The following is a 26,814-nucleotide window of genomic DNA, read 5'->3' on the forward strand; positions in this document are numbered from 1 at the left end:
GTACTTAAAATTTGGATTATTTGATAGAACGTTGCCAGGTAACTGAATTTCCACAGATACAGTCCAGAATCCTGCTTCCTTTGTTACATGTGAAGATCCTCTTATTATACAGCCTGTCTCTGTACTGGAAAAGCTGATGGACAGCCTTTGTCCTTCAAGCCCAGGATGCTGTGTCCTCTGTTGTTCTGTTGTGCAGGTAGTCTGGGGCATATCCGCAGCCTCTGTGTGAGATCCTTTCACCTTCCAAGATCAGGGTTTGTGTGTTCAGTTGCCTTTTGTGGGTTCACCCAAAAGGGCTCTGTTTCTCTTTCAAGATCCACCTGTTGGTATGCGGTTGATTTCCAGTTTACTTTAACAGTGGTTGTTGGCATTGAATTCTCAGAGAATGCTTTTGGCAGAATAAAGCCTTTTGGAATTATTTTATAAAATGTAAATTTTTAATATTTAAATTAATAGATTATACACTTTATAATCGGATTTTTTGAAAAGTACCAAAGCTTACTAATTTAGACTCTTTTTGTTGTTTTCAGGGAATCTGGGAAAAATTGCAAAGTCTATGCCTTTAGCAAGGATGGAACCTTATTTGCCTGGGGCAACGGAGACAAGTCAGTGTTCATTTATATAACGTCATGTTTTATGTGTGTAATGGGTATAAATGTAACTGGCATGATTTGAATAACATGTGTTTGGGTGTCCTTAATAAAGCCAATCTTCTGATGTCATGATGCAGTAAGACAACTTTGAACACCTTCAAAGGTTTTCCTATATATACGCCACACTGCAAATTTAGCCTAACTTACTTATCTAGTTACTTAGAATTAAAAATTAGCATGTGAAAAAAATGATGGATTCAATACTAAAGATCTGAGAAGTCGGGCTGGGGCTGTGGCTCAGTGGTGGAGCACTTGCCTCTTACGTATGAGTCACTGGGTTCGATCCTCAGCACCATATAAAAATAAAGTTTAAAAAAAAAGAAATGAGAAATTATTTTAAATAGAGTTCTAGTTATTGGTTAGCGTTTCTTAAGTTCTACACTGACAGAATAATTATCTTTGCTTGTTTATTTTAGATTTAGATAAACTTCATCTTTGATGTTAAATTAACTGCAGTTAACATAACTATTAGTCCTATTACATATTAAAGCATATTAATCACTTAAAAGAATATTTAGTATAATCTGTAGTACATAAACTACCAAATCACAAGATTGGTCTTACAAAACCATAATTAAATGTTCATATTTTACTTATAAAATCAGTCCTTTTTAATTTTCTAAAAGTCACTACATTTTTGTCTCACAGATCAGGAATATGCTCAAGTATTTGTTGCTTTGTGTAAATTATTTTTGTTGTTTAACCATGTATAAACCATTAGGTTTTTAAATTTTTTTGTTTGTTCTTTTTAGTTATACATGTTAGTAGAACGTACTTTGACATATTATACCTATTTGGAATGTAACTTCCCATTCTTGTGGTTGAATAGGATGTGGAGTTACACTGTTCATGCATTCATGTTGGAATGTAGGAAAGTGATGTCTGATTCATTCTACTGTCTTTCCCATTCCCATCTCCTCTCCCTTCCTGGCTCTCCACTCCAGGGAACCAACCCCCTATTGTGAGTCATCATTCACATATCATTCCCCTTTGTCTAATCCAAAGTACTTCTATTCTTCCCTCCCCAACCCTTATTGTGTGTTAGCATCCGCATATCAGAGAGAACTTTTGACCTTTGTTTCTTTGGGGATTGGTTTATTTCACTTAGTATGATAGTCTCCAATTCCATCCATTTACCAGTAAATACCATAATTTCATTCTTCTTTATGGCTGAGTAATATTCCATTGTGTATATGTAACACATTTTCTTTATCTATTCATCTGTAACTGATTTTTCCTTAAATAGAATTTTCAAAAGAAACCTTTCACTAAACTCGGAATGACGGTTAAAAGCTGTCAACAAGTAAAAACAAGAGGCTGAGTGAGATGGTAGATAATCCCAGAGGCTTAGGAGACTGAGGCAGGAGGATCACAAGTTCAAAGCCAGCCTCAGCAACTTGGTGAGGTCCTAAGCAACTTAGCGGGACCCTGTCTTTAATAAAATACAAAAAAAAGGGCTAGGGATGTGGCTCAGTGGCTCAGTGTCCCTGGGTTCAATCCCTGGTACCAAATAAATAAATAAATGGGAAAAACAAAAAAAACTTTATGTCATTTTTATGTTTATTTTTTCCATATTTTTAAATAGGAGCTTGGTAGTTTTACATAATGGTGGAATTTCTTGTTACATATTCTCTTGTCATTTAAAAATATGTAATTTACAAAGAATTGTGTGTGTAAACAGTATGCCATAATCTTTCATTCTTACCAGTTACTGCTTATTCTAACCTTTGTGTCTTCTTCAAACCAGAGTAGAACAAAGTTACTTTCAGCAATTTCTGGAATAAAATGGAATATCTTTTTTTTTTTTTTTTTTTTTAACTCTAAAAATTAATGAACAGAAAAGTCAGCCGAACTATTTCAGAAGCTTGGCTCTGACATTTATCAGTAGTATGATCTTGCACAAATCATCAGTTTGATTTTTTTTGTATTGGGGATTGAACCCAGGGGTGCTTAACCACTGAGCTACATCCACAGCCCTTTTTATATTTGTTTTAGAGACAAGAGTGTCGATGAGTTGCTTAGGGCCTTGCTGCTGAGGCTGACTTTGAACTTGAGATCCCTGCCTCAGCCTCCTGAGCCACTGGGATTACAGGCATGCACCACCGTGCCCTGCTGATTTTTTTTTTTTTTTTAAGTCTAAACTAAACCATTTTAAAAATAGAATTGATGAGACTGTTGTGAGGATTAAATGTGGAACTACTTTTATTATATGGTTATCATCATTTTTGTCATGATTCGCATGTCTTTGGAGACTACTTTGCCATGTTGATAGACAGACTTCCCTAGCAGCTCTGGCTTCCACCCACTCAGAGGAAGACAGTACACTTTCTCCGCTAGTCCGTGCGCCTCTCCTCCTAGTGTGAAATACCTTGGCTTCTCTGGGCTTAGCTTTTTCTCTTCTTTTTTTTTTCCCATCTTTTTTTGTCTGCAGCTTACTCTGTGTTTACCTACAGGACTTGTTTCCTTTTCAGAAATAAAATCATCTTTTATCTTTCTGCTAATTCTATATTATTTCCCAACATTAGCCTGCCTTAGGGGCTTTTTTTGTAAAATGTCCTTTTTTTTAAATTAAGGTATTTCTTAGATATTTTCTAGAATTAAGTGAAAATTGATTTTTATGAAAAATAAACATTTTGAAGTGATGTGTATTTGAAAAGAGGTATGAATGTTTTGGTTAGTGATGGCTATTAAAAAATATCATAAAATGGTATTCATTGCTGATGTAATTTCTCTTGAAACCAGAGTAAATATTATCAGTATCACTAACAAGGGACTACTGCATTCCTTCGACCTCCCAAAGACAGTTTGCCTTGAATTCTCACCAAAAAACACTGTTCTGGCAACATGGCAGCCTTACACTAGTAAGTATTTTCCCATTGTATATCTATTCTGGCAGGAACAATTAAATCTAGTGGAAAAAATAGAGACTTATAGTCTTATAAGATAGTGTTTGCCTATATAGTAGTACGTGTTGTTTATAAGTGTTGTTTGTATTTGTAATCAACAAGTAATGTCTTCTTCTCCCAACACAACACACTGAAAGTAATTTTAAGGTAAGGTCACTCCGCTTATCCACAGGGTGCCTGAAACTGCAGATAGTACTTCATCTTTGCACCGAACGCCTTTTCCCTCTAACTAGGCACTGATCATGCATCGAGGTTATGACTCTTATAGTTTGAGGTATGACAGCAAAATTAACATGACTTTCTCTCTTTTTCACAATTTCATGGATGGAAGGTTTGTTCGTACTGGAGATCTTAGTGCCTGAAGCACACAGTGTTTCTTCTGACTCACATTAAGTAGTTGGGAACTCTCCAGCTTCTCACTTAAAGGAAGTGCTGTATGTGCATACCCACATTTCAGCATTGCTGTGTTTGTGGTCTCAGCCATTAATGTGTCAGTACATCGTTCCTTGAACTCCAGTGCTGTGTGCTCCAGTGGTCACTGTGGCAGCCAGGACGGGTCCTGAGTGACCCGTGGGTGGGTAGCATGGCTATGGTGTGAGCACCCTAGGCACCTGGGTGACGCATGTCCCGAGTTGGACAGAGCGGGCTGGCGCCTCTCATTATGCTAGTCAGGATGGCACTCAATTCGAAACTCATGAACTGTTTATTTCTGGAATTTTCCACTTAATAATTTTGACCCTTGGCTGACTACAGATAACTGAGACCTTAGAGACTGAAACAATAGATAAGGGGGAACTACTGTATATAGTAAGTTAGCAGAAAGATGTGTCATGAGATAGAGGAAAAGTTCAAGAGAAAATTTAAAAAGAAAATAAGTGCTGACTAGAGAACTAGATCCTTGAAGATTAGCAATGGTAATAAACAATGAATATCCTAAGTGAAAGGAAGCACCATAGACATAAAATCTAAGAGGTGGGTGTTATATGCCAGTTGGAAATGGTGTGCTATTTTCTAACACATTTAGATATCTTATGATAAAGTATTATATGAACATTTTATATAAAACTGTGCTTTAAAAATTAGTAATAAGTATTGAAAACTGGTATAGGGGCTTATATTAAGAAACATTTTCTAATAATGTCAATGTCATTTTACAAATAAGTAACAATAGTTGGGTTGTTGTTCTTTTAAGAGTCATCAACTTGGGCCTTGGGTTTTAGCTCAGTTGGTAGAGTGCTTGCCTAGCATGCACAAGACCCTGGGTTCAATCGCTAGCCCACCACCAAAAAAAAAAAAAAAAAAAAAAAAAAAAAGACTCTCTCATGAATCTTATTGTTCCAAGTAAGTAAAAGGGAAATTAAGACTCATGAATGATTCTATGTAACTTTTTTTCATAACTCAAACTTTCATGATTTAATCCATCTGTTTAACAGAAATCCATTTCAAACCTAATAAGTGAGAAGTCTCAAGTATTCTAAGACCTACAGTAAGGATTTTACCAGAGGGGCTGGGCTTTGCTGAACAGCTGTCACTGCATTGCCGTTGTTTGGGGAATGAGTGATTAACTCCGAGAGATAAACTAGAAAGTTGATTTAAGGAAAGGTTTTAATTTGATCTTCATATTCCTGTTCAATTTTTTTCTAAGTATGAAATTTTTTTACAGCTGTTAGGAGACAATTACTGCAGACTTTTTCTTTTTTGTTTTTATTGCAGCTTCTAAAGATGGCACGGCTGGATTACCTAACCTACAGCTTTACGATGTGAACACTGGCACATGTTTGAAATCTTTCATACAGAAAAAAATGCAAAACTGGTAATAAATGCTTTAAAGTACTAATTATTTACATAATATTTTAAATATCCTGGTGTAATATTTGTTTCCCTGATATTGATTTGGAAAATACTTAGAACAAAATATAGGTCTTTTAAGGATTTTGAATGTAAGAAAATAAAAGAGTAAAAATGTGCTCTTTATTTTATCTTTAAAAGGAAAGGAACAATACTTTCCTGTACATACATTGTTTAATAAGACTCTTAGTAATTGACATGATGGGTATTTTCCCTTAACTAGTGAACAGTGCCACAGACATAACATGGCAACATAATGTTGTCCTCTAATTTTGTTTTTATTTTGACATAGGTGTCCATCCTGGTCAGAAGATGAAATTATTTGTGCCCGAAATGTTAACAATGAAGTTCACTTCTTTGAAAACAACAATTTTGGTATGGAAAGATTTATGAAATAATTTTATTATTTACTTTAAATGTATGACATTTTCATTATCTTATATGGCATCAAAGGGTTCTCTTAAACACTACTAATTTGCTAATCAATAATTGCTATTATATCCACTTGCATAATTCTTTATAAGTTTAAATGCCAATGAAATTCAATAACACAAAAATTTTATTTTATAACTTTTTATTATTTGATAATTGGTGTTAAATTAAGAGATTAGAGTATCTCTTGCTGAGCTTAATTGCTGTTGAAATTCTGTGACCCTAATTTTTAAAATGTCTTATTGTATAGAATTTCAAACACAAAAATGGACACCTAGCCCCAGTAACCGTCAGCCTACAGCCAGACATACATCTGTCCAACTGTCATCTCTAAGCTAAAACAGACTGTAGACATCGTATCATTTTATCAGTAAAAATTCTACTATTTATCTCTGAAGGTTAGGACCCTTAATTTCTAAACCTCAGCCACAGTACTCTTACACCAATCATGAAATGCTGTTTCAGAATTGAGATTTCCAACAACTGCAAATGTGATTCTTTTAAAACTCAGGACCTAAGTAAGTTACCACATATTGTAGTTAATTGATATATCTTAAGTTTCTTTTAATCCATACTTGATCACATCTTTTTTCCTCTTGTAATTTACTATTTAAGAAACAAGATTAGGCAGGGCGTGGTAGCGCAACCTATGATCCCGACTAATCAGGAGACTGGGGCAGGAGGATTGCGAGTTAGGCCCATCCTCAGCAGCTTAGTGGTAGAGCATCCGGGTTCAATCCCCAGTACTGGAAAAGAGAGAGAAGGAAAAATCAGAGTTATTTGTCTTATGTATTTTCCTGTAGTTTGAATTTTGCTTTTATATCTCATGGTATAGTTTATATATTCATGTGTCCACTGTAAATTGCCTTTTGGATTTAAAGGTCTTTTGGTGGCAAGGGTAGAGTTCATCGTGCGTTGGTGTTCTTTTATCAAGTAATGTTTGATTGTCTATTTTTATGGGATTAGCTGACATTTGTGTTTAGTACCTAGATCCGTGGTTGCAAGCTGGTGATGTTCTCATTTTTTTCCTGCTGTTCTTATTTATTAGCCAAACTTATTCTGCAAAGAAAAGTCCCCCAGTCTACTATTTGGTTACCCTTGGGGCATTTGTGTAGAAAAGACAGGATAGATCTTCATGTCCTTGAGCAGTTTTAACATCATATGTTCTCTAGCACCTTCATTGTAACCCTTTAGTTCTTTTTTTTTTCTTTTTTTTTAGTTGTCAATGGATCTTTTATTTTTTATTTTATTTATTTATATGTGGTGTTGCCTTTTGAACCCAGGGTCCCACATATGCCAGGCAAGTGCTCCACCACTAAGCCACAGCTCCAGCCCCACCATTTAGTTCTTCACTCCCATCCTAATGAGTTGTGTGTTTAAAATACATGTGTTTCTATCCATTGTACTTAGTATTCTTACTGATGCTTAAATTGTTCCATCCTTGTTAACTGGTTTTCAGTGACTTTGCTTTGTGTTAAGCCATTCTAGGATTAACACATGCTTCCTGCTGTACAGCTAGGGTCAGATAATCCTGCAAGAAACCCTAGTTCCATGGTAGAAACTATAATCTAGGTCCTAGGAGTTCTCGTTGCTACTGTGTTTATCATTGTTTCTCAATTTTTTTATTTTTTTTTTATTTTTTTAAACCTATAAAATACTTGCATTTAAATGAAAGAGTACAAGGGTTTTACTTAACCTTACCTGCATTACCTTTTAGTGATGCCAAGAATCCTGTTTCTCTTTGATAGCAGGAGTGAGAGTTGCAATATCCCATTCACATAAGTATTCATTTGCTTTGCTTCACATTATCCACATAGTATTCTTAGAATAATTATACCAACTGTAACACCAGTAACGTGATTACTGAGAACAATTTTCTTTTTTTGCAGTGCCGGGGAATCTAATCCAGGGCCTCACACATATTAAACAACCACTATATCACCAAACTACATCCCCAGCCCCTAAAAATAATTTAAAGAAAAAAGATTTCAGTTTTGTTTGTTTATCGAGTACTACATTACAGTTGTGCGTTGTGAGCATATCATAGAATGGGAGTTTTAAGTCTGTTCACGTGGGCTGATTTCCAGCAGTGTCCCGCAGTGGAGCATGCAGTTCATCTGCCTGCTTTTCACACTCCTGCCCTCTTTTTTTTTTTTTTTTAGCTTGCTTTCCCAGCTTGCCTCTTGGTTAGCATGCCAAAGGAAGGAGAGTCACCAGTTAGGCGGTTTGGTGTGCTACTTTTGAACACCCATTGACCTCTGAATGGAATAAAGAAAGTAATAACTCTTTATCCCACTAACTAGGGTAGCAGTATTGTTAAAAATGTGGGTTCCACCTGCCTCGCATAGAGGACGTGCTCCATAAATATCAGTCATTGCTACTATTGTTTTGGTCATGATTATGATGCATCTGTTTATTACATTGGTTACAGAATTTCCATATTCACATTCTACATAGCAGCCCAAGATCAGTCTTTCCTATCTAATAGATTCTAAGACTACTTTATTTCAGAGGTTGAAGAGAGGAGAACTGGCATTTACTGAATGCATACCTTGTGCCTGGCGCTCTGTTCTTGAAGACAGTCGCCAGGAGTGAGGCAGTGTGCTGTTACAGCCCGAGCTGGACAGCTGGTAAATGACCTCGTCTGTGCTGTGCCCCTAGGCCTTCTGTACTGTATTGCGCCCCCTCGCCCACAGGCAGGAGCAATACTTGTATGTAGTCACAGCGACCTTTTATAACGAAGGCAGAGTTTGACCCAGTCCTCTTAGTGGCTTTCATCGATCTAACACCATTTATTCTTTTCTTTCAGACACAATTGCAAATAAATTACATTTGCAGAAAATTAATGATTTTGTTTTATCACCTGGGCCACAACCATATAAGGTAATTGCTGTTGTTGTTGGTTGTGAAATATTATGTGTGTTACCCTTTTCTTAGTTATTTTGGTAAATGTAAGAACACATCCATCTTACTTGATATACTTCAAAAGATTAAGTGGTGGTTTAATTATTTGTATCTTAGGTGGCTGTCTATGTTCCAGGAAGTAAAGGTGCACCTTCATTTGTTAGATTGTATCAGTATCCCAACTTTGCTGGACCTCATGCAGCTTTAGCCAATAAAAGTTTCTTTAAAGCTGATAAGGTTACAATGCTATGGAATAAAAAAGGTATGATAAATATATTTTATTCCTTTTTTTTTTATCATGTGTTAATTGGGTGTAGACACTTACATATATAAACAAAGGGATATCAGTGATGATTTGTGTTTTAAATCTAATTCAAGTGTTTGCTGTTCCAGCTACTGCTGTGCTGGTGATAGCTAGTACAGATGTTGACAAGACAGGAGCGTCATACTATGGAGAACAAACACTGCACTACATTGCAACCAACGGAGAGAGCGCTGTAGTGCAGTTACGTAAGTATTGTCTTCTTTTGATAAAACAACAGTGTAAAAAAATAACATGCCTCAAAGATACTATAATCTAAATCTTGGTCAGGTAGTAGAACTCGAATTCTTTGGTAACTTAAGATATAGTTCCTCTTAATGAAGAAACTTAAAATTATTCTTAGACATACCAAATTTTGACAGAACCCAATTAATTCATTTGCATTATGTCAGCATGCTGATAGTTATAACTCCCTGAATGAGGAGTCCCATTGTATTAGTTCTTCTGCAATTTACTTGACTAATTATGACAGCAAGTCGATGCTAGTGAGTTTAGTATTATCTTCAGAATTGTGAATGACATCCAAGAATGTCACCACTTAATCTCTCGTTTTGATGAACTAAATTAATAATAACATTCAAGCAGGTCCCTGACTTTTTTAAAATTTTGAATTGAACATGTGTAAGTAGAATAACCTTGCATACAAAAACTATTCCCATTAAAGTCAGATACAAAACAAGAATGGCTAAAATACATGGTAAATATAAGTGGTCAAAAAAAGTAGAGCATGGAATATTGAAAGGAGAAAACTGAATCACCTCTGCTTGTATAGATGAAGTATAAAAAGCAGCTAATTAAATAATGGAAGAAAAGTTTCCAGATGTAGCAACAAAAATAAAATGTATATGGGACTATGGAAGGAAACTTTATAATTCTTCAGAAAGACAAATTATGACCTTTCATAAGAAGTGTTTTTTTAGAGAGGTTTTTTTTTCTCCCAGTTAGTCTAAAAATTAAATTTAAACGATGATTGATTTTGTCTAATTAGATGAGCTGGTCCTTAAGTTGATAGTGAACATGAACGTACAAGAATATTTTGAGAACTTTTGTAAAAGAAGAGCAGGTAGGGCTGGGGTTGTGGCATGTGTGAGGCACTGGGTTCTATCCTCAGCACCACATAAAAGTAAATAAAATGAAGCTCCATCAACAACAACAAAATATATTTAAAAAAAAAAAGAAGAGGAGGTAGTATAATGTAAAGCAATAATAATTTAAGATAATTTGTTTCTGACTTATGGATAGGCTGATGGATCCATTGAATAGAATTGTCCAAAAAGAAATGTATATTTCTGTAGGCATTAATATAAAGTCAGCATTTGAATCAGTGGAGAAAATAATTGGTTCATTTGTGATTTAGGGACAACTAGTTAGCCATTTGAAATAAAAAGTTCATATCTCTACCTCTTCACAAAAATGAATTCTAGTTAGGCCAAAAAATTAGAAGACTGTAAAGGAACTAGAAGAAAATATGAAAGAAAATCTTCGTCTAATCATAGAGTAGAAAAAGACTTTCTAAGTAAGACAGAAGTCGTAAGAGAAAAAAATAAATTTGAATATGTAAAAATTACAGATTTCTACATTGGAAAAGGAAAGGAGCTTGTAAATTAAGCAAAGCAAGCAAAAAATTATGGAAATTATATTTTTAGAAACAGATAAGGGATGAGTATGAGAAAAGGTGAATATTCTTAATATATCAAGTAAAAGTCAGTAACTGGAAAGAAAAACAAGTGTGGGGCAGCAAGACTTGAACCACAGGAATTAAATTGCTTGCAAGTATATTAAAAGAGGCTTAGCTTCAATTAAAAGAAATAGAAATACAAGCAAGATACTAGTTTTTCTTTAATAAACTTGCAAAGATGAAAACATGAGCCTGCACAGTGCCAGTGTGACCCGTACTGTCACACTGTTGCTGGGCACGTGCCTGGCCTGGCCCAGCCACTGGCGGGCAGCCTGGTGTGGGGCAAGTGATGGGCGCCTGTCGCTCGTGGCTGTGTGCCTGCAGGTATGGGTGCGCTCGGGGATGCAGGGCAGCTGAGGAAGACCGTGACCATCCCAGAATGCCCATGCTGAAAGACCCCAAGCAGGACTTAATGAATGATGGTCTGGGGCTTTGTCACTTGGTGTACGTTTAGGAGACAGACGTTTTATTTCAGTGAAAATATTCTGAAAGGATATACAAGAAATATAACGGAGGTGGGGTTGCCTTTGTATAGAGGGATTTATTTTTGTGGCTTGCATATCTTTATATAGTTTGTATTGGTGCTTGCGAGGCAAGCACTTTACCAATTGAGCTATCTCCCCAGCCCCTTTATTACCATTGTATATGTTACCCCTTCAGAATAAAGAACATTTGCCCGTCATGGTAAAGTGTGCCTGCAGTCCTAGTCCTAGCCCTTGGGAGGCTGAGGCAAGAGGAGCCTTGAGCCAAGAGTAAGACCAGCTTGGGAAATGGAGCCAGACCTCATTTCAGTAAAGTGGTGTTTTGTTTTGTTATTTATCAATAGTAATAAACTTATTGGTTTCTGTGAGCCCACATTGCCAAAATGTTTAAAAGAAATTAGGATTCCATAAGAGTTCTTAAATAAACTTATGATTTATATATTAATGCCCATAATATATCATGTAAGAATATTCTATTTTAATACGCCTTGAAGTTTTTGGAGTTTTTTTTTTTATTGTTTGATATGTTTATGAGTTCTGTGTATTTATAACTTGTGCAAATATTATATTCATATAATTCTTTATCTCTAATTTGGGTTTTATATTCTTTTTCTAGCAAAAAGTGGCCCCATCTATGACGTAGCGTGGAATTCTAGCTCCACCGAGTTTTGTGCTGTTTATGGTTTCATGCCTGCCAAGGCAACAGTTTTCAACCTGAAGTGTGATCCTGTGTTCGACTTTGGGACTGGGCCACGCAACGCAGCCTACTTTAGCCCTCATGGCCACATATTAGTCCTGGCTGGATTTGGAAATCTGAGGGGACAGATGGAAGTGTGGGATGTTAAAAACTACAAACTGATTTCTAAGCCAGTGGCTTCTGATTCTACGTATTTTGCGTGGTGCCCAGATGGTGAGCATATTTTAACAGCCACGTGTGCTCCCAGGTTACGTGTCAACAATGGGTACAAGGTTTGGCACTACACGGGCTCTGTCTTGCACAAGCATGATGTGCCATCAAATGCGGAGTTGTGGCAGGTCTCTTGGCAGCCATTTTTGGATGGAATATTTCCAGCAAAAAGAATAACTTATCAAGCAGTTCCAAGTGAAGTGCCCAGTGAGGAACCTAAAGTCTCCACAGCTTACAGACCTCCAGCTTTGAGAAATAAACCAGTCACCAATTCCAAGCTGGTGAGTGAAGCTCTGCTGTCTGGTAGAGTTCTCCACCCAAGACAAGGAACGTGAAGTATGTTTGTGCTTCTTAGTACCTGATGAGAGTCCAGGCTCCAGAGCCGAGATGGTTAAGGACCTACGCTGAAGAAAGTGAGCTATGCGCGTTAAGCTGATGAGGAGGTCACTTTTTAGAAATGCAGGCCAGGACAGTGGTGTGAGCAAGGCGAGTGGGCGAAGTGGTGAGCTGCTGCTTTCCCCGGGGGATTCTAGGTCCAAGTTGGCCAAGTGTTTGAACTTCAAGAATACGTGGATCTCAATGCCTATGTGAAATTTCTGAGTTTTAAAGACACTGTTAGTCAAAAACACAGTTTTTGTCTTTAGGCCCTGAGTTACCCACTTTTACTGTGAGGTTATGACCAGGGTGTGGGTCAGATTCTGATATCTTAAAACAGTGTCTGTATTTCAGAGCTCGGGGAAGAGCACTGGTGAACACCCTGGGGTTCTGTGGTGGTGTTAAGAAGTAAAGCAGCAGTGTTGGTGGTGGTGTCATTGTCACGCAGCTTGCTCTACAAGAGCCGTGAACCGTCTGTGCAGGTGGCACTGGGGAGCAGTATTCTCATACCTCTCTTCTGCCAGTCCCCACGCTACAAAAGCAAAAGCCCGGCCCTTTCCCCTTGGGTCCGCAAAGTGTCTGTGGCTGCTCAGCTTGTGTTGAAGTCTTCTGTTTAAGCATGGCTTAGGTCTGGACCGTGGCTCAGTGGCCGAGCACTGCCTGCATCTGTGAGGCCCTGGGTTCCAGCTCCAGCACAGGGGAAAATGCTTGGTCTTTGTAATCTCTGGCTTTACAATAAAGAAAGGCCTGGCAGCTGATTCCTTGTGCGAAGAAAACAGGGGAGGCACCTGGGTTTCTGTTGACAGCAGTCAGGACAGAAGATTCCAGAAGAAGCTACTGTTGGTATCCAGTTTCCTAAGATTCCTGTGTCTCTAGTTGTACCAAGAAAAACTCCATTGTTTAAATGAAACTAAAGTGAATTTTGCCAGCTTTTAGAGAATGGAGAGGTACATCTGAACAAATAGGAAGACCCTCTTTAAATCCATTCTGACAGCTAGTCTGTGCCACTGCTAATAAAAGCATTGCAATGATCTTTGTCAGTGATCTTAAAATAAAATGATAGAATAAACTTATCCTGTACTAACAAAAGCATATCATTTGTTATTGTATGTGTTTTTAAAATCATGGACTCCATTTCACAATTGTTCATTTTATATTTCCATAGCATGAAGAGGAACCGCCTCAGAATATGAAACCACAACCAGGAAATGATAAACCATTATCAAAAACAGCCCTTAAAAATCAAAGGAAGCATGAGGCTAAGAAAGCTGCCAAGCAGGTATTTGGGGTACTAATCTCTTCAAAATAAAACAAACCAAAAAGTAAACCAGTTAAATTTATTGTTGAACCTTTAAGTTTAATGATCTGTGGTCTTGACGATTTGACTGATATGTTATAAAATGTAGTTGGGAGTTAAAGTTGTAGTTGAGACTTAAATAACCAGAATTTCTTTTTTGTTTGCCTGTGAATTTCTAAGTAATCCAGTCTGTATGATGGTAACTATTAGTTTTCTGTCACTGTAACAGAATACCTGAGGTAATCACCTTAAAAGACAGAGGGTTTATTTTGACTCACAGTTATAGAGTTTCAGTCCAAGATCTGTTGGCCCTATGGCTTTGGGCCTGTGGTGGGTAGCACATCATGGTAGAAACTTGTAGTCGAGCAAAACTGCTCACTTCCTAAGCAAGGGTTCCCCCGTGGCCTGAGAGCCTTCCCTTTGACCTCACCTTCTAAAGGCTCTCCCGCCTCCTAGTAGCATCACCCTGATCATAAGTCTCCAACACGTGGACCTCTGGGAGACATATAAGATCTCAACCTAAAAGCTCAGAGTCTGGGATTATGTGACATGTTCCTTGTTGTAGGCCTTTTGGTGGAAACTGAAATTATCCAGTTTGCTTTCTTTATATGTTTATGTGCTTTTATAGTTGAAAAACCATACCAGGGCAATAATTGACAAATTGTGATCCTGTATGGCTCATGGTGGTCAAGTAATCAGCTAGGCCGGAAATGTCTGCTTAGTGAGGTCATAGTGACTGCACTTTTAGGTTCAGACAGAGTGGGTATTGGAAGGAACTACCTTATATGGGGTATTGTTAAGCAACAGAAATTCCTCATATTTCTAGAGGCCTAAAAACAAGGTGCCAGCAGTTTCAGTGTCTGGGGGGACTTGTTTCTCATTAACCAAGTCTTTGTGTCCTCGTGGTAGAAGGGTCAGGGGAGCTTCTTGAGGGCTTTATAAGGGTACTAATCCACTCATGGGGTGGGATCTTCATGACCTAGTCACTTGCCACAGCCCTGTCTCAATCTCACTGGCATAAGCCTCCACACCAACATTCAGACCACAGCAGGTGTGTGGATCTTAACAGCTAGTGCCGTATCACTGGTACAGTCTTGCTGGTCATACTTGAATGTTAACCGGTCTGGGTTGCTTAAGTGTTTTGGTAGGTGATAACTGCTTTAAGAGAATTACATTATGTAACCATATTTTGCTAAAATCTGGGCTTTTAAAAAACATCATTGTTCTCTTTTGTAGTTAATATGTTTCATCCCAGAAATATCTTTTAATAGGTCAGGTTTAGTTATTTCAAGTAAAAAGATCTATTCCATGCATTAGCTTGTATAGAAGCAAGACTTGTCCTTCTGTCAGTGTGATTGGGGATCTCTGCTTGTGCTGGATATTACCAGAAATTACTATCTTCATAACTACTGGTAGATCAGATCTCCCTCTTCCTTGAGATTTAGGGTTTCCCGGAAACATACTTAACTTAGAATCCTATTTTCATAAGCAAAATTTCTTCCTCCTTCTCAAAAGTTATTTTTAATATGACCATTGCTGATGAAGATTCCTTTATGATAAAATATTAGTTGTTTATTTTGTATGCTTTTCTGATATTTGAGCCCATAAAATTTGGGGGGAATTATAGAATCAGTATGTCTTGTTTAGAAAAATTAATTTTAAAATAGTTAATTTTCTTAAAGATAGTCTTTGTGTCTCTTTAAAAAAAGAAAAATTAGTGCCATTAATTTAGAGTACAGTAGTTACAGAAGCCCCCAGTGCCCCTGGTGAAGCTCTACGGGCACCCAGAGCATTGTTACAAGGATTGGTGCCACCAGCCCATCAGTATAGAGTCGCTCTCTGTGTTTCAAGGGAGGGCAGAGGGTTTTCACCTTGCAGGTGAAAGGTGCGCCTGGAGATGATGGGCCAGACTTAGTAAAAGTTATGGCTCTGGGACTGAATGAAGCTGATGACCTGAGACAGGATCTTGGGCCCTGCCTGGATCTTCCAATCCTGACTGGATTAAATAACCAAAAATAGCACAGTCCAGTATGTAGGTAATGAACTGTGATGATTTTGTCAGCTTCACCATAAAGAGTTGAGACTTAAGAATTTAAACTTTCCATGTACACATGACCAGAATTTAAGAATAATAATGCAGGCATTTTAACTTAGTTTTTATTAGTTTGTGGTAGAAAATTGAATTTAATATTTTACCTAATTTTAATAATTTTTCACATTTATAATATTAATCTTCCTATTAAAAATACATTCTTGCTGGACTCATTACAAATAACTGAAGTTTTAGATTTTTATCTGACATCAGAATTGATATCTTTCTTTTCTTTTTGGGTACTGGGGATTGAGCCCAGGGTTGCTTTACTACTGAGCGCCATCCCTGGCCCCTTTTTGCGGGGCTCCCAGAGATTGAACTCAGAGGCACTCGACCACTGAGCCACCTCCCCAGCCCTGTTTGTATTTTATTTAGAGACAGGCCTCACTGAGTTGCTTTGCGCCTTACTTTTGCTGAGACTGGCTTCCAATTTGCGATCCTCCTGCCTCAGCCTCCCAAGCCTGGGATTATGGGCATGTGCACCTGGTGTGCCACCAGGCCTGGCCTGGCTGTATTTTTATTTTATATTTTGAGATAGGGTCTTGCCACGTGGCTGAGGCTGGCCTCAGACTTGCAATCTTCCTTCTCAGCCTCCGGAGTTGCTTGGATTCCAGGCGTGCACCACTGTGCCTGGCCAGAAGTAAATGTCGATGGGCAAAATGTCCCTCTTCTTCTCTTAGCCACTCCTGTCTTCTATTTTATATTATGAAAAATACCAGACTTCTTATTATCAAAATGTAGAGGCTCCTTAAGAACAGGAACTAACGCCGAGCATGGCGGAGCACACCTGTATTCCAGCTCCTCAGGAGGAAGAGGAAAGAGGATAGCGGGTTTGAGACTAGCCTGGCAACTCAGGGAGATCCTCTCTTACGTCAAAGCCAGGGCAGGAGTGCAGTGAGAGTGTAGCCCGTGGCAGAGTGTGGACCTAGCGTGCGCCAGGCCCGAGGTTTCGCTCCCAGCGCTGGGGGACATTTTTGAAAATAGACGCTCAGTATTTTTGTTCTGAGTACCGCAAGTGCTCACGAGTCTGCCTTCATGTCATAGGTAAGGGCCAGTATTTCTTGTGGTGCACAAAAGTGACACCAGCGTGACTTCTTAAAACGACTGCAGTCCTGTCCTCTTCACAGACCCTAGGCAGACTTGTTCAGGGTGACGACCTAGAGTGACACCCTATCTGTGTCCCCGGGACTCATTGGGAGTTAAGAATTTCCCATCCAGAAGGTTTCCAAGGCCGGGGCATTCCGTCCGCCAGACTTCAGAGGAAGAAGGAACAGTTCAGCCTTCGCAGGGAAGACCTGAATAGCCCTTTCCTCCTCTTGTCAAAGCATGTGTCTTATAGTTACAGAGGAGGTGTGGGTTTGCCCTTTTCATGTATTTAGCATATGCAGTTAGGCAAGTACTGGGCTAGAGCTAGCTGTCCTGCGGGATACCTGCCAAGTGTGGGCGCCTGGCCCTAAAGGTTGGGTGGGTCAGCCAGGTGACTTGTAGGGGCAAGTGTTCTAGACATAGGGACAGTGCACTCAGAAGCAGGAGGCAGGAGTGTGTGGCACCCTGGGTGTGTCCTTCAGCAGGGGGAGGGAGGCCACAGGGTATCAGAGTCTGGTCATCCTGGAAGCAGCGTAGCATCCCTTTTAGGGGAAAACGGGAAGTCTTCATGGAGCTCTGCTGCAGAGCGGAGCTGGTCTGAGGTGAGGAGCATGCTGCTCTTCTTCCCTGCACCGTCCATCCTACGCACCTGCTCGCACCCACCCTGCTCCTTGGGAGGCAACGCTGAGCAGAACTTGACACACCTTGATTAGAAAAGCCCTCTCTCAATTCCAAACCACCCACGAGGCGTGAATGCCGAGGGTTCAGGAATCTGAAGTGCTGTGCAGTGGTCGGGAGCACTCCTGGTGCACTGGACGTCACTAGGGAGCACTGAGTGCCTCCAGGCCTTCGATCCAAATTCTTCACGTGACTGAGGGAGGTGCCGTCAGACGCTTGGCTTCCTGCGTTACCTGTCAGGCAGTGCTGACTAAAATGCTTTAATGTCTTTATTTTTAAGATTGAATTTTTAAAAATATTTCCTGTAGGAAGCAAAAAGTGACAAGAGTCCAGAAGTGGCACCTCCTCCTCCTCCACAGAGCACACCACGAAACCCTGTCTCTCAGGCCTCTTCCGGTGACCCCGAAGTAGACAGAAAAGTTAAGAACCTGAGGAAGGTAAGAGCCTGCTGGGCGAAAAACGGGTATCTTGAAAGGAATATATTTGAGAATTATATCGAGAAAAGTAGTAGGACTTAACTGCCTCTAAACAGGCAGCTAAGAAGTTTGCATTGTTTTCTCACTGAAGTACTGTGATTTAGAAATGGCACTCATTTTAGTTCTTGTTACAAATGCTTAAAGACTATCACTACTTTTATTAATTTTTTGAATAATAAGAAATAATGTACATTTGTACAGAAAGTGTTGACACCTTAATATTTCTTTAAAGACCCATGATATTTTGTCTCAGTTTTAAAGTTGAAGAAACAGACAAAAAGAAGTTTATTAATTCATAAAATTCACCCTGTGGGTGAACTGTCTCCAGAGGCTTTCCTAGCTGTATTAGGAGGTTCCTCTTAAAGCTTCGGTCGTAGTCCCACATGGTAGTACACACCTGCAGTCCCAGGGATTCGGGAGGCTGAAGCAGGAGGATTGGAAATTCAAGGCCAGCCTGAGAAATTTGGCAAGACTGTTTCAAATCAGAAACCAAAGGGGTCGGGATGTGCCCCAGCTCAAGGCCCAGTACCCCTCACACAAAGCCTGTCATCGTCCAGGTTCAGTGGGTGTCAAAACAAATGGTGGAACTAGTATAGTGATAACTCGATCAAGAGTTTGAAAAAGGCTTTTTCCAGCTCTCATGTTTTTAACTGGTACAGTTTTATTTTTGTTACTCTTGCGGTGCTAGGGATGGAGCCTAGGGCCTTGTGCATGCCTGGTAGGCTCTGTGTCCTGGTAGACACAGTTTTAGGTTTAACTTTAAGAAAAGAGTTCACTCCAGCATTTTCACAGGCCATTCTTGATAGAAATGTAAGATAATTCTCCTGGTTCAAGTTTCATATTCATATGATTAGTTGTTAATAAGAAAATTTGCATTAGGACATGACTTTTCTTCCTCTTGACCCCTATTTGACACTTACAGAAACTGAAAGCTATTGAACAACTGAAAGAACAAGCTGCAGCTGGAAAGCAGCTAGAAAAAAATCAGGTACTTTCTGCCTTTTCCTTTGGGCTCTTAGTCATTATCATCCTTCCCCGTTTATTATAAGCAGTTATTTAATCAGGAAAAGGAGCATGTGGATTTCACTTGTTTTGGAAGCCGTCTGCCATATTCTTTGAATAACTTTTACTTTGAACCAGTTTTAAACTTAGTAGGGAAGATCTGATGTAGATCATGGTGAGTGAGTCACTGTCCCCAAAGGGACACTGCTGCTGGAGCTGCCAAGAATAAGGGCAGTTCTCAGAAGAGAAGAGGTGGTGCGAAGGGAGTCTCTTCCTTCCCGTGGCTCAAGCTGAACTGTCCTGTGGCCTCCTCCTCCTTCAGCATGATCAAACCCGAATGGGGAATGGGAATTGTACTGGGCTGAAAGGGACATAGTAAGGCAACTTCTGTCCTTTGCCCTTGATTTCCCACAGATACCAGATTAGAATTTGTCTCTTATTCACCTTTTTCAGTCTGTTCTCCAGTAGGCCTGATAAAGTATAAGCAGTATTCTTTCTCTGTTTTCTCCTAATCTCCTTCTCTAAGTTTGTTCAGTTACATAGCCATTAATTGTTTTATTTCTTATTTAATAACTTCACTGTTTTAAACTTTTCTAGTTGGAGAAAATTCAAAAAGAGAAAGTCCTTCTCCAGGAGCTGGAAGATTTGGAATTGGGTATTTAAAGTACACAGAAAGCAAGGTGGTTACTACCATAAACCAGTGCCAACACATTTTCTGTCAAACCCATTGGTGTTCATGGAATATCCATGTGCCCTTATTTAATGTTGGTCTGTAATTTTAATGAGTTATGCAAGAGTCTGAATATGTATGAAATTATTTAATATCTATTAAATTGACTTCTATATATCCTGCATCCTGTATCATGTCAATACGTGATGAAGAAAAGATACATGAGATTTTTAGCTAAGTTGACAGATTGAAAGCTTTTTTTAGTAAGGGACAGTATTTGCTATATAAATGAATAAAGACATTTTAAATTTAACTGTTTTTGCCTTTGAATTTGTTAGTTAAGTTTTTTATTGAGCTAGTATGTAGCTCAGTGGTAGAGCAAAAAGCCCTTGACTAACATGTTTGAGGCTGTGGTTTCAACCTCTTGCACTGCGGAAACAACAGCCCTATAGTAATTATAGCGTGGCGTGGTGTCACATTCCTGTAATCCCAGCAACTTGGGAGGTCGAGGCTGGAGGATAACAGGTTTGAGGCTAGTCTCAGAAACTTGGTGAGGCCTAAGCAACTTAGTGAGACCTATCTCAAAAGAAAAAAATAAAAAGGACTGGGGATGTTGCTCAGTGGTGGTATCTCTGGGTTCAATCCCCAGTACAAAAACAAAGGAAGGAAGGAAGGAAGGAAGGAAGACAGGGAGGGAGGAAGGGAGTTCTTTGTTAATTTACAAGGCAAGTATTAAACTGTTTAATTCTCACAATAAGACTGTGAGATGCCAGTGCCACAAGGTTAGGACATGAGATCTCCATGCGGGCAGTCTGACTCAGGGTGCTGTGGTTGCTGTCACGCACTGCTTAGATGCCACATCCTCGTACACTCTGGTGTGGTGTCGCTGAAGGCAGTGTGACTGATGGGTTGTAAACGCTGCACATTTAATGTTTGCGGGTACTGCCAGATCACCCTCTTTCAGGGTTTGCACAGCCACCAACGAAGGCTGTCCACGTTCTTATCAGCGTGGAATGTTGTAAGACTTGATTTTTTGCCAGATTAGAAGGGGAAATGAGTCTTTGTTACCGTTACCTACGTTTCTTCTTTCTTTTTGGTGCTGGGGATTGAACCAAAGGGCTCTTTACCACTGAGCTACATCTTCAGCCCTTTTTATTTTGAGACAAGGTCTTACTAAACTGATGAGACCGGCCTCATGTTTGCCGTTCCTTCTGCCTCAACCTCCCGAGTTCCGGCAGTCACAAGGCGTGAGCTGTTGTGGTGGGTTGTTTGCATTTGTTAATGAGTTGCTTGCCTGTTTCCTTTGGCATTTCTCTGTTTGATTGTTTGCCTTTCATCTTTTTAGTTTGTAAGTGTGTCCTATGTAGAACACATTGTCATTTAAAAAAAAAAATTTAATTAGGAAAGGCAGGTGTAGAATATTTAAGGATTCAAGCAATACAAAAAGGCATACAGTGAAAAGTGTCTCACTGTATTCCAGAGCAACAATGACTAATTGTTTGTGTTTCTAAAGCTAGGTGGCATATCTATATTCAAATACACATACATCGTTAAAGAAACAAATAATGGTATATCCACTCTGTTGTGTACATACCCTTTTATCCCTTAAAGTATTTTAGTGATCATTCCATATCAGTACATCTCCCTTTTATATATATATATGCAATTCATAATAATACATTGTATGCAATGTGTCATTTAACCTGGTGTACACTAATGCACATTTAGGTTTTAAAACTCAGTTAAACATTAAAACACATGCTTACACAGCAACAAAGTATAGGTGCTTATCTGTATTTTGAAATTGTGTGTATCCCAAGGTGTTTTTTTGGGGGATGGTGTGGTTACTGGGGATTGAACTCAGGACTCTCAACTACTGAGCCACATCCTCAGCCCTGTTTTGTATTTTATTTAGAGACAGGGTCTTGCTGAGTTGCTTAGCACCTCACTTTTGCTGAGGCTGGCTTTGAACTTGCGATCCTCCTGTCTCCTGTGGCCACCTCGCCTGGCTGTATCCCAAGTTTTGAAAAATTAATTTAGCCTACAATCCCATGGACTTATGAGATTGAGGCAGGAAGATTACAAATTAGATACCAACCTCAAGTAACTTAGTGAAGGCTTAGCAAAGACAACCTGTCTCAAACAATAAAAGGGCTGGGGATAAAGCTCAGTGGTAAAGTGCCTCTGGGTTCAATCCCCAGCACCAAATATATATAAAGCGTTCATTCAAGTAAGATTTCAACCAACTCTTGGGCTTATCCACCTGTTTAAATGCATTAGTATCCAGATACGGGCAAACTGGAAGAGTTTGTAAGTAGGGGGGCTGGGGGTTCGGTGGTAGAGCACTTGCTGCTCGCACGAGCCTCTGGGTCAGTCCCCAGCACTACACACACACAAGATTCCTTAGTGGTCAAGTGGCAGGAATGACCGGCCAGCCGTGTGCTCCTGGCTTATTGGACACATCTGTCCAGTTCTGAGGGCTGAGGAGCAAGCCCGTGTCGTACTCGCGACCAGACCACAGAGGCGAGCCAGCCTCAGCCAGGTGTTTTGTTCAGGTTCTGTGGATCAGTTTGTCAGCAGTTTATTTGGTACAGTATAGGTCACAAAGGAATACAGGGTATCTTTTAGAGATATCTATCATTTAGAAATGTCAGGTTATTTGTAGATATACTTGTAGATTTATAAATTGGTTCATGATGAAGTAGAAGGCAAGACTCGAGACTTGGAACAAAAAGGTGTGGCCAGGGAACATCCTACATACACACTCAGTGGATGGTGGTGCGAAACACAGGGGACACCCGTGCTCACCAGTGTTCTTATTCTCCTCTCCTGGGCACGCGGAGTCCAGCTCCCATCCCTCTGAAGGTAGGCGCAGGTAGGAGCTTCAGTCGGTGACGTGAGGGAGCAGTGAGGTGTCTTGTTTCCAAGCAGAAGTGTCTTGAGCCTCGGCTCTTCATGCCTTCTCCCCGCTGTGCAGGGCCCTGAGACCTGGGGTTGGAAAGACAAGTGTCCTAAATGGTGGTCTTGAGTGACCCCGGTAAGCAACATCCACTTCTGACTCAGGTTGGACTTGTAGCATGAATGTGAAATGTATTTTTGATTTTTAGGCCAATGAGATTTGGAGATGTTTTTTATCCCCAGGCTAACAGCCCAGTGAGTCCCAAATTTTGTTGCACATTACAATTACTTGGGAGCTTTCATGATTCCTCATGCTTGAGTCCCCCTTGCCAGTTCAGTAAGAATATCTAGTGTCCAAGAGAGATCTGTGCTTTTCAAAGATTCCCCAGTGGATTCAAGTGTGCTAGCAAAGTTTGAGAACCCGAGTCGGAGCCTGTGATATTCAGATTCCTGCAGTGTTGGTGCATCCTGAAAAGGAGATAAAATCAAGTGACATCTTTTCTGTTGTGGGGTATGTTTGTCCCTAGAAAGTGTAAAATACACATACATTAAAGCCTGCCTTATGGATGTTATTCACTGTACAGAAAGTTCCTGACTTAAGATGGTTCAGCTTAAAACTTTTCAACTTCATGATGGGTTTATTGGGACATAAACGTTTTTTCAACTTACTTTATTTTCCACTTAAAATGTTTATCAGGATGTGCCCCAATCATAATTCAAGGTACCTGTGTTTCAGTATTTCCTAGCATGATCTTCGTTTCCATCTGAAACCTCAGTCCTAGGATGCAGCTGGGACTAAGTGCTGTCTGCTTTTGGTGAGCCTGATCAGTTCCCTCTCGTCTCAGGTTTGAGTTGTGAGCATCCTCACTCCTCTGTTCCTCGTGCAGACGCACTGTGAGTGGGTCCAGGCAGCGTCCTGGTGGCCAGAGAGCAGCACCGTTGGTTGTTCAGAATGTTCTTTGTCCACAGGGCACGTAAACATGAAGTAGGCATAGGAAAGGCCTTGGGGCGTTTCGTGGATGGAGTGTACACTCCCAAAGTTCACCTTAAAGCCCAGCCCCAATACGATGACATTTGGAGGTGGGGCCTATTAGGGTTTAGATGTACTTGGTCCCCCAAAAGTTCGGGTGTGAGACAGTGCCAGAAAGCCTAGATTTGAGATGTCTGAGTGTTGGGAGTCTTAACCTAATCAGCGCAGCAGCCACTGACGGGGAGTAGCTGGGTGGTGGCTGCAGGCAGGCAGGGGTGCTGAAGAGGGGCCCTTGGGCGTGCTCTTGGGTTCACATTCTGACCCTTGTTGGGGGTTCTCTTTCTGCTTCCTGCCTGTCATGTCCTGAGTCCTTTTCTTCCACACCTTTCCACCATGGTGTCCTGTCTCGCCTCTGGCCCAGAGCAGTGGAGTTGGCCATGTAAGGATCGACACCTCTGGAACCATGAGCTCCAAATAAACTTCCTCCACTAAAGTTGTTCTCCTCAGGTCTTTGGTCTCAGCAGCAAAAAAACTGACTAACACAGGGCCTTGGGAGATAACTGGGGTTAGATGAAGTCACAGTGGTGGGTTACTGCCTCCGCGACATCAGGAGGCTTCCTCTGCCCGTGAAGACACAGCAGGAAGATGACGGATGATCTGCAGGCCCAGGGAGCCCCCACCAGAACTCAGAACTCAGCTCCGGTTTCCAGCCGCCAGACCTGTGAGAAAATAAATTCCCTTTGCTTACGTCGCCGAGTCTATGGTATTTTGTTATGGCAGATTTCATACAGGGTGTATAAATTTTAGATAGTTTAAAGGTCAAGGACAACCAATTAATCACTATAAGATTCAGTGAGAACCTGAGATGTGGCATGTGTGTTATGGGTGCTCTGAAAAGAAGAAGAGTGGCTTTTGTTTAGGGTCATCTCGTTTGTCATGAGTGGCACCTAGAAGACACTGTGCAGACCAGACCCTCCCCGTGTGGAAGTGGCGGATACTCTGTGGTCCTGTTGCCCTCCCTTCGTATGTCCTGACATTTTGATTCTGCCAGTCTAAAATGTACATGCAGGTAGAGTGGTCACTGTTCAGTGGTGTTGAGCTCAGGACAGAATGGGGTACCATGCAGCCTCTAGAAGATGATGCTGTGAACAGGGCTCGGCAGACTACAGCCCTGTGCAAATCCTGAGGAGATGTCCACTTTAAATGGTTGAAACATGAGGACCACTGAGTGGACTTGGGACCCAGTCTGTGAGGGGTTGGGGGACACAGCGGTGCATTCCAGAACGTGCTGTCCACGCTACTCCTGCCACTGCAACAGATCGAGTTCTTGCAAAACCTGAAGCAGTTGCTCTCTGGTCCTTTATGGAAAAACCTACCCAATGAAGGATGAAAAATAACATGAAAATAATCATGGTCAGGTGTGCTTCGCGAGGTCTCCACCCAGCCACCCTGAAGCGAGACTGCTGGGTCCACTGGAGTTCAGGTGCTTGGCTCACGGTGTGCTCTCTGTCACTCACCTCCTCCGCCGCTATCTCCTGGTCCTGCCACCACCCTGAGGCAAAATCAAGTTACTTAATGTCAAGTCACTGGTGAATGACTCTACAAATCAGCCTTCTAATACCTATTCTTGTTTTTATTTATTTATTTATTTTTAATAAGGCAATGGAGCCAGTGTGGCCACATGCACCTGTAATCTCAGCAACTTGGGAGGCCCAGGCAGGAGGACTGAAAGTTCCAGGCCAGCAACTTAGTGATACCCTGTGTCAAAATTAAAAATAAACAAGGGGCTGGAGTTGTAGGTCAGTGGTAGAGCACTTGCCTAGCATGTGTGAGGTACTGGCTTCGATTCTTAGCACCACATATAAGTAAATAAATAAAAGGTCCATTGACAATTAAAAAAATATGAGTAAATAAAAATTTAAAATGGGCAGGGGGTGTACCTAAGTGATAGAGCATTTGCCCAGCCTTCTGAAGACCCTGGGTTCAATCCCAAATACTGAAAGAAAAAATTAAAATAAGGCAGTGGCCCCATTTGATTTAGGTACAGATTGAACCATTTAAACATTGCACAAAAGATTAATGAAATCATGGGTCACCATCCTACTTCAGAAAAACTTGTACTAACTTTATTAAAACTGAATTGAATACTTCCTTAATTTCTGACACTTGACAAATTAAAAAAAAAAAAAAGGTTTGCACAAGTCCCAAGAACAGTTCTGACAGTTCTGTATCAGAAAGTATGATGTTTGTGTTGTGATCCAAAAACATGAAAGAAGTTAGATGTCGAGTTCTCCAAATATAAATTCTAAGGTGAGCACTTTATTCTCTGCTCCTCTCCTCTCACCTGCAGATACAACCCATTAAGAGCCGTAGTCCCATGGGGACCATAGACATCCCTCCAGAGGCCAGGGTCCATCAGCGGCCGTGGTAGGATCATGCCTGCAGGGACAGTAGCCCTGGTGTCGATGAGGGTGGGTGTCAGCCCCGGGTTGCCGCAGTGTGAGGACCCCTGCACACCAGAGGCCTCCTGGCGGGTCCTGGGACAGGCAGGGGTCCTGTCAGACGTGGTGGGATGGCACGGGACCCTCACAGTTTCCAAACTAAATGCTTCTTTCTCCGAGGAGCTTCCTTTTCCTCTTCAGAACTTTGAGAGGGTCTGCCGCCATCGGACGCTCAGTCTAGTCTTGAGAGAGCACCTGGCAGGCTCAGGAAGTGCTGCAGCCCTTTGTTCTTCACAGGGAAGGTCCCTGCTGAGCAGATCCACGGCCAGTGCTGCTCTCCCACTCCACTGGGTTCTGGGAGCTCTGGAGCCTCTCTGGGCCTTGCCAGCCCTTGCCTTTTCTTTGAGGTCACAGATATATTGCATGGCACTTTTTGTCACATCACTGAGATCTGAGAAGAGAGAGGAAAATATATGTGCTTATTGTTTTACCTTAAATTGGAAGTCAAAAACGTATACTCCTAAAGGTTTTGTTTTTTTAAAAAAATATTTTACTGAATTTGAAAATGAAAAGCATTATATTCACACGTCCTCATCTGGCCACTAGAGGGTTCCAAAGGTTGGAGTATAGGGAAATCAACCAGGAATTAGAAATCCTAGAGCATATCTGGAAAATCTGTTCATTCACTTAAAACCTG

General features: G+C 40.5%; 1 protein-coding gene across 2 annotated transcripts in view; it reads left to right on the forward strand.

The window, feature by feature from the left end:
* Eif2a (eukaryotic translation initiation factor 2A) overlaps nucleotides 1–20,126 on the forward strand; it is a 30,773-nt gene extending 10,647 nt beyond the window's left edge. For both annotated transcript variants that reach the window (XM_047564047.1, XM_047564046.1), the window contains exons 3-14: nucleotides 531–605; nucleotides 3,396–3,514; nucleotides 5,273–5,372; nucleotides 5,700–5,782; nucleotides 8,649–8,722; nucleotides 8,861–9,005; nucleotides 9,137–9,253; nucleotides 11,842–12,413; nucleotides 13,673–13,786; nucleotides 17,969–18,097; nucleotides 19,059–19,124; nucleotides 19,736–20,126. In XM_047564047.1, the coding sequence (XP_047420003.1) occupies nucleotides 531–605; nucleotides 3,396–3,514; nucleotides 5,273–5,372; nucleotides 5,700–5,782; nucleotides 8,649–8,722; nucleotides 8,861–9,005; nucleotides 9,137–9,253; nucleotides 11,842–12,413; nucleotides 13,673–13,786; nucleotides 17,969–18,097; nucleotides 19,059–19,124; nucleotides 19,736–19,801 (1,660 nt within the window). In that variant the 3' untranslated portion in view covers nucleotides 19,802–20,126. The remainder of the gene's footprint in view (nucleotides 1–530; nucleotides 606–3,395; nucleotides 3,515–5,272; nucleotides 5,373–5,699; nucleotides 5,783–8,648; nucleotides 8,723–8,860; nucleotides 9,006–9,136; nucleotides 9,254–11,841; nucleotides 12,414–13,672; nucleotides 13,787–17,968; nucleotides 18,098–19,058; nucleotides 19,125–19,735) is intronic.
* Nucleotides 20,127–26,814: the final 6,688 nt, after the last annotated feature.

The sequence above is a fragment of the Sciurus carolinensis genome, chromosome 9 (genome assembly GCF_902686445.1).
Source record: "Sciurus carolinensis chromosome 9, mSciCar1.2, whole genome shotgun sequence".
NCBI lineage: Eukaryota > Metazoa > Chordata > Mammalia > Rodentia > Sciuridae > Sciurus > Sciurus carolinensis.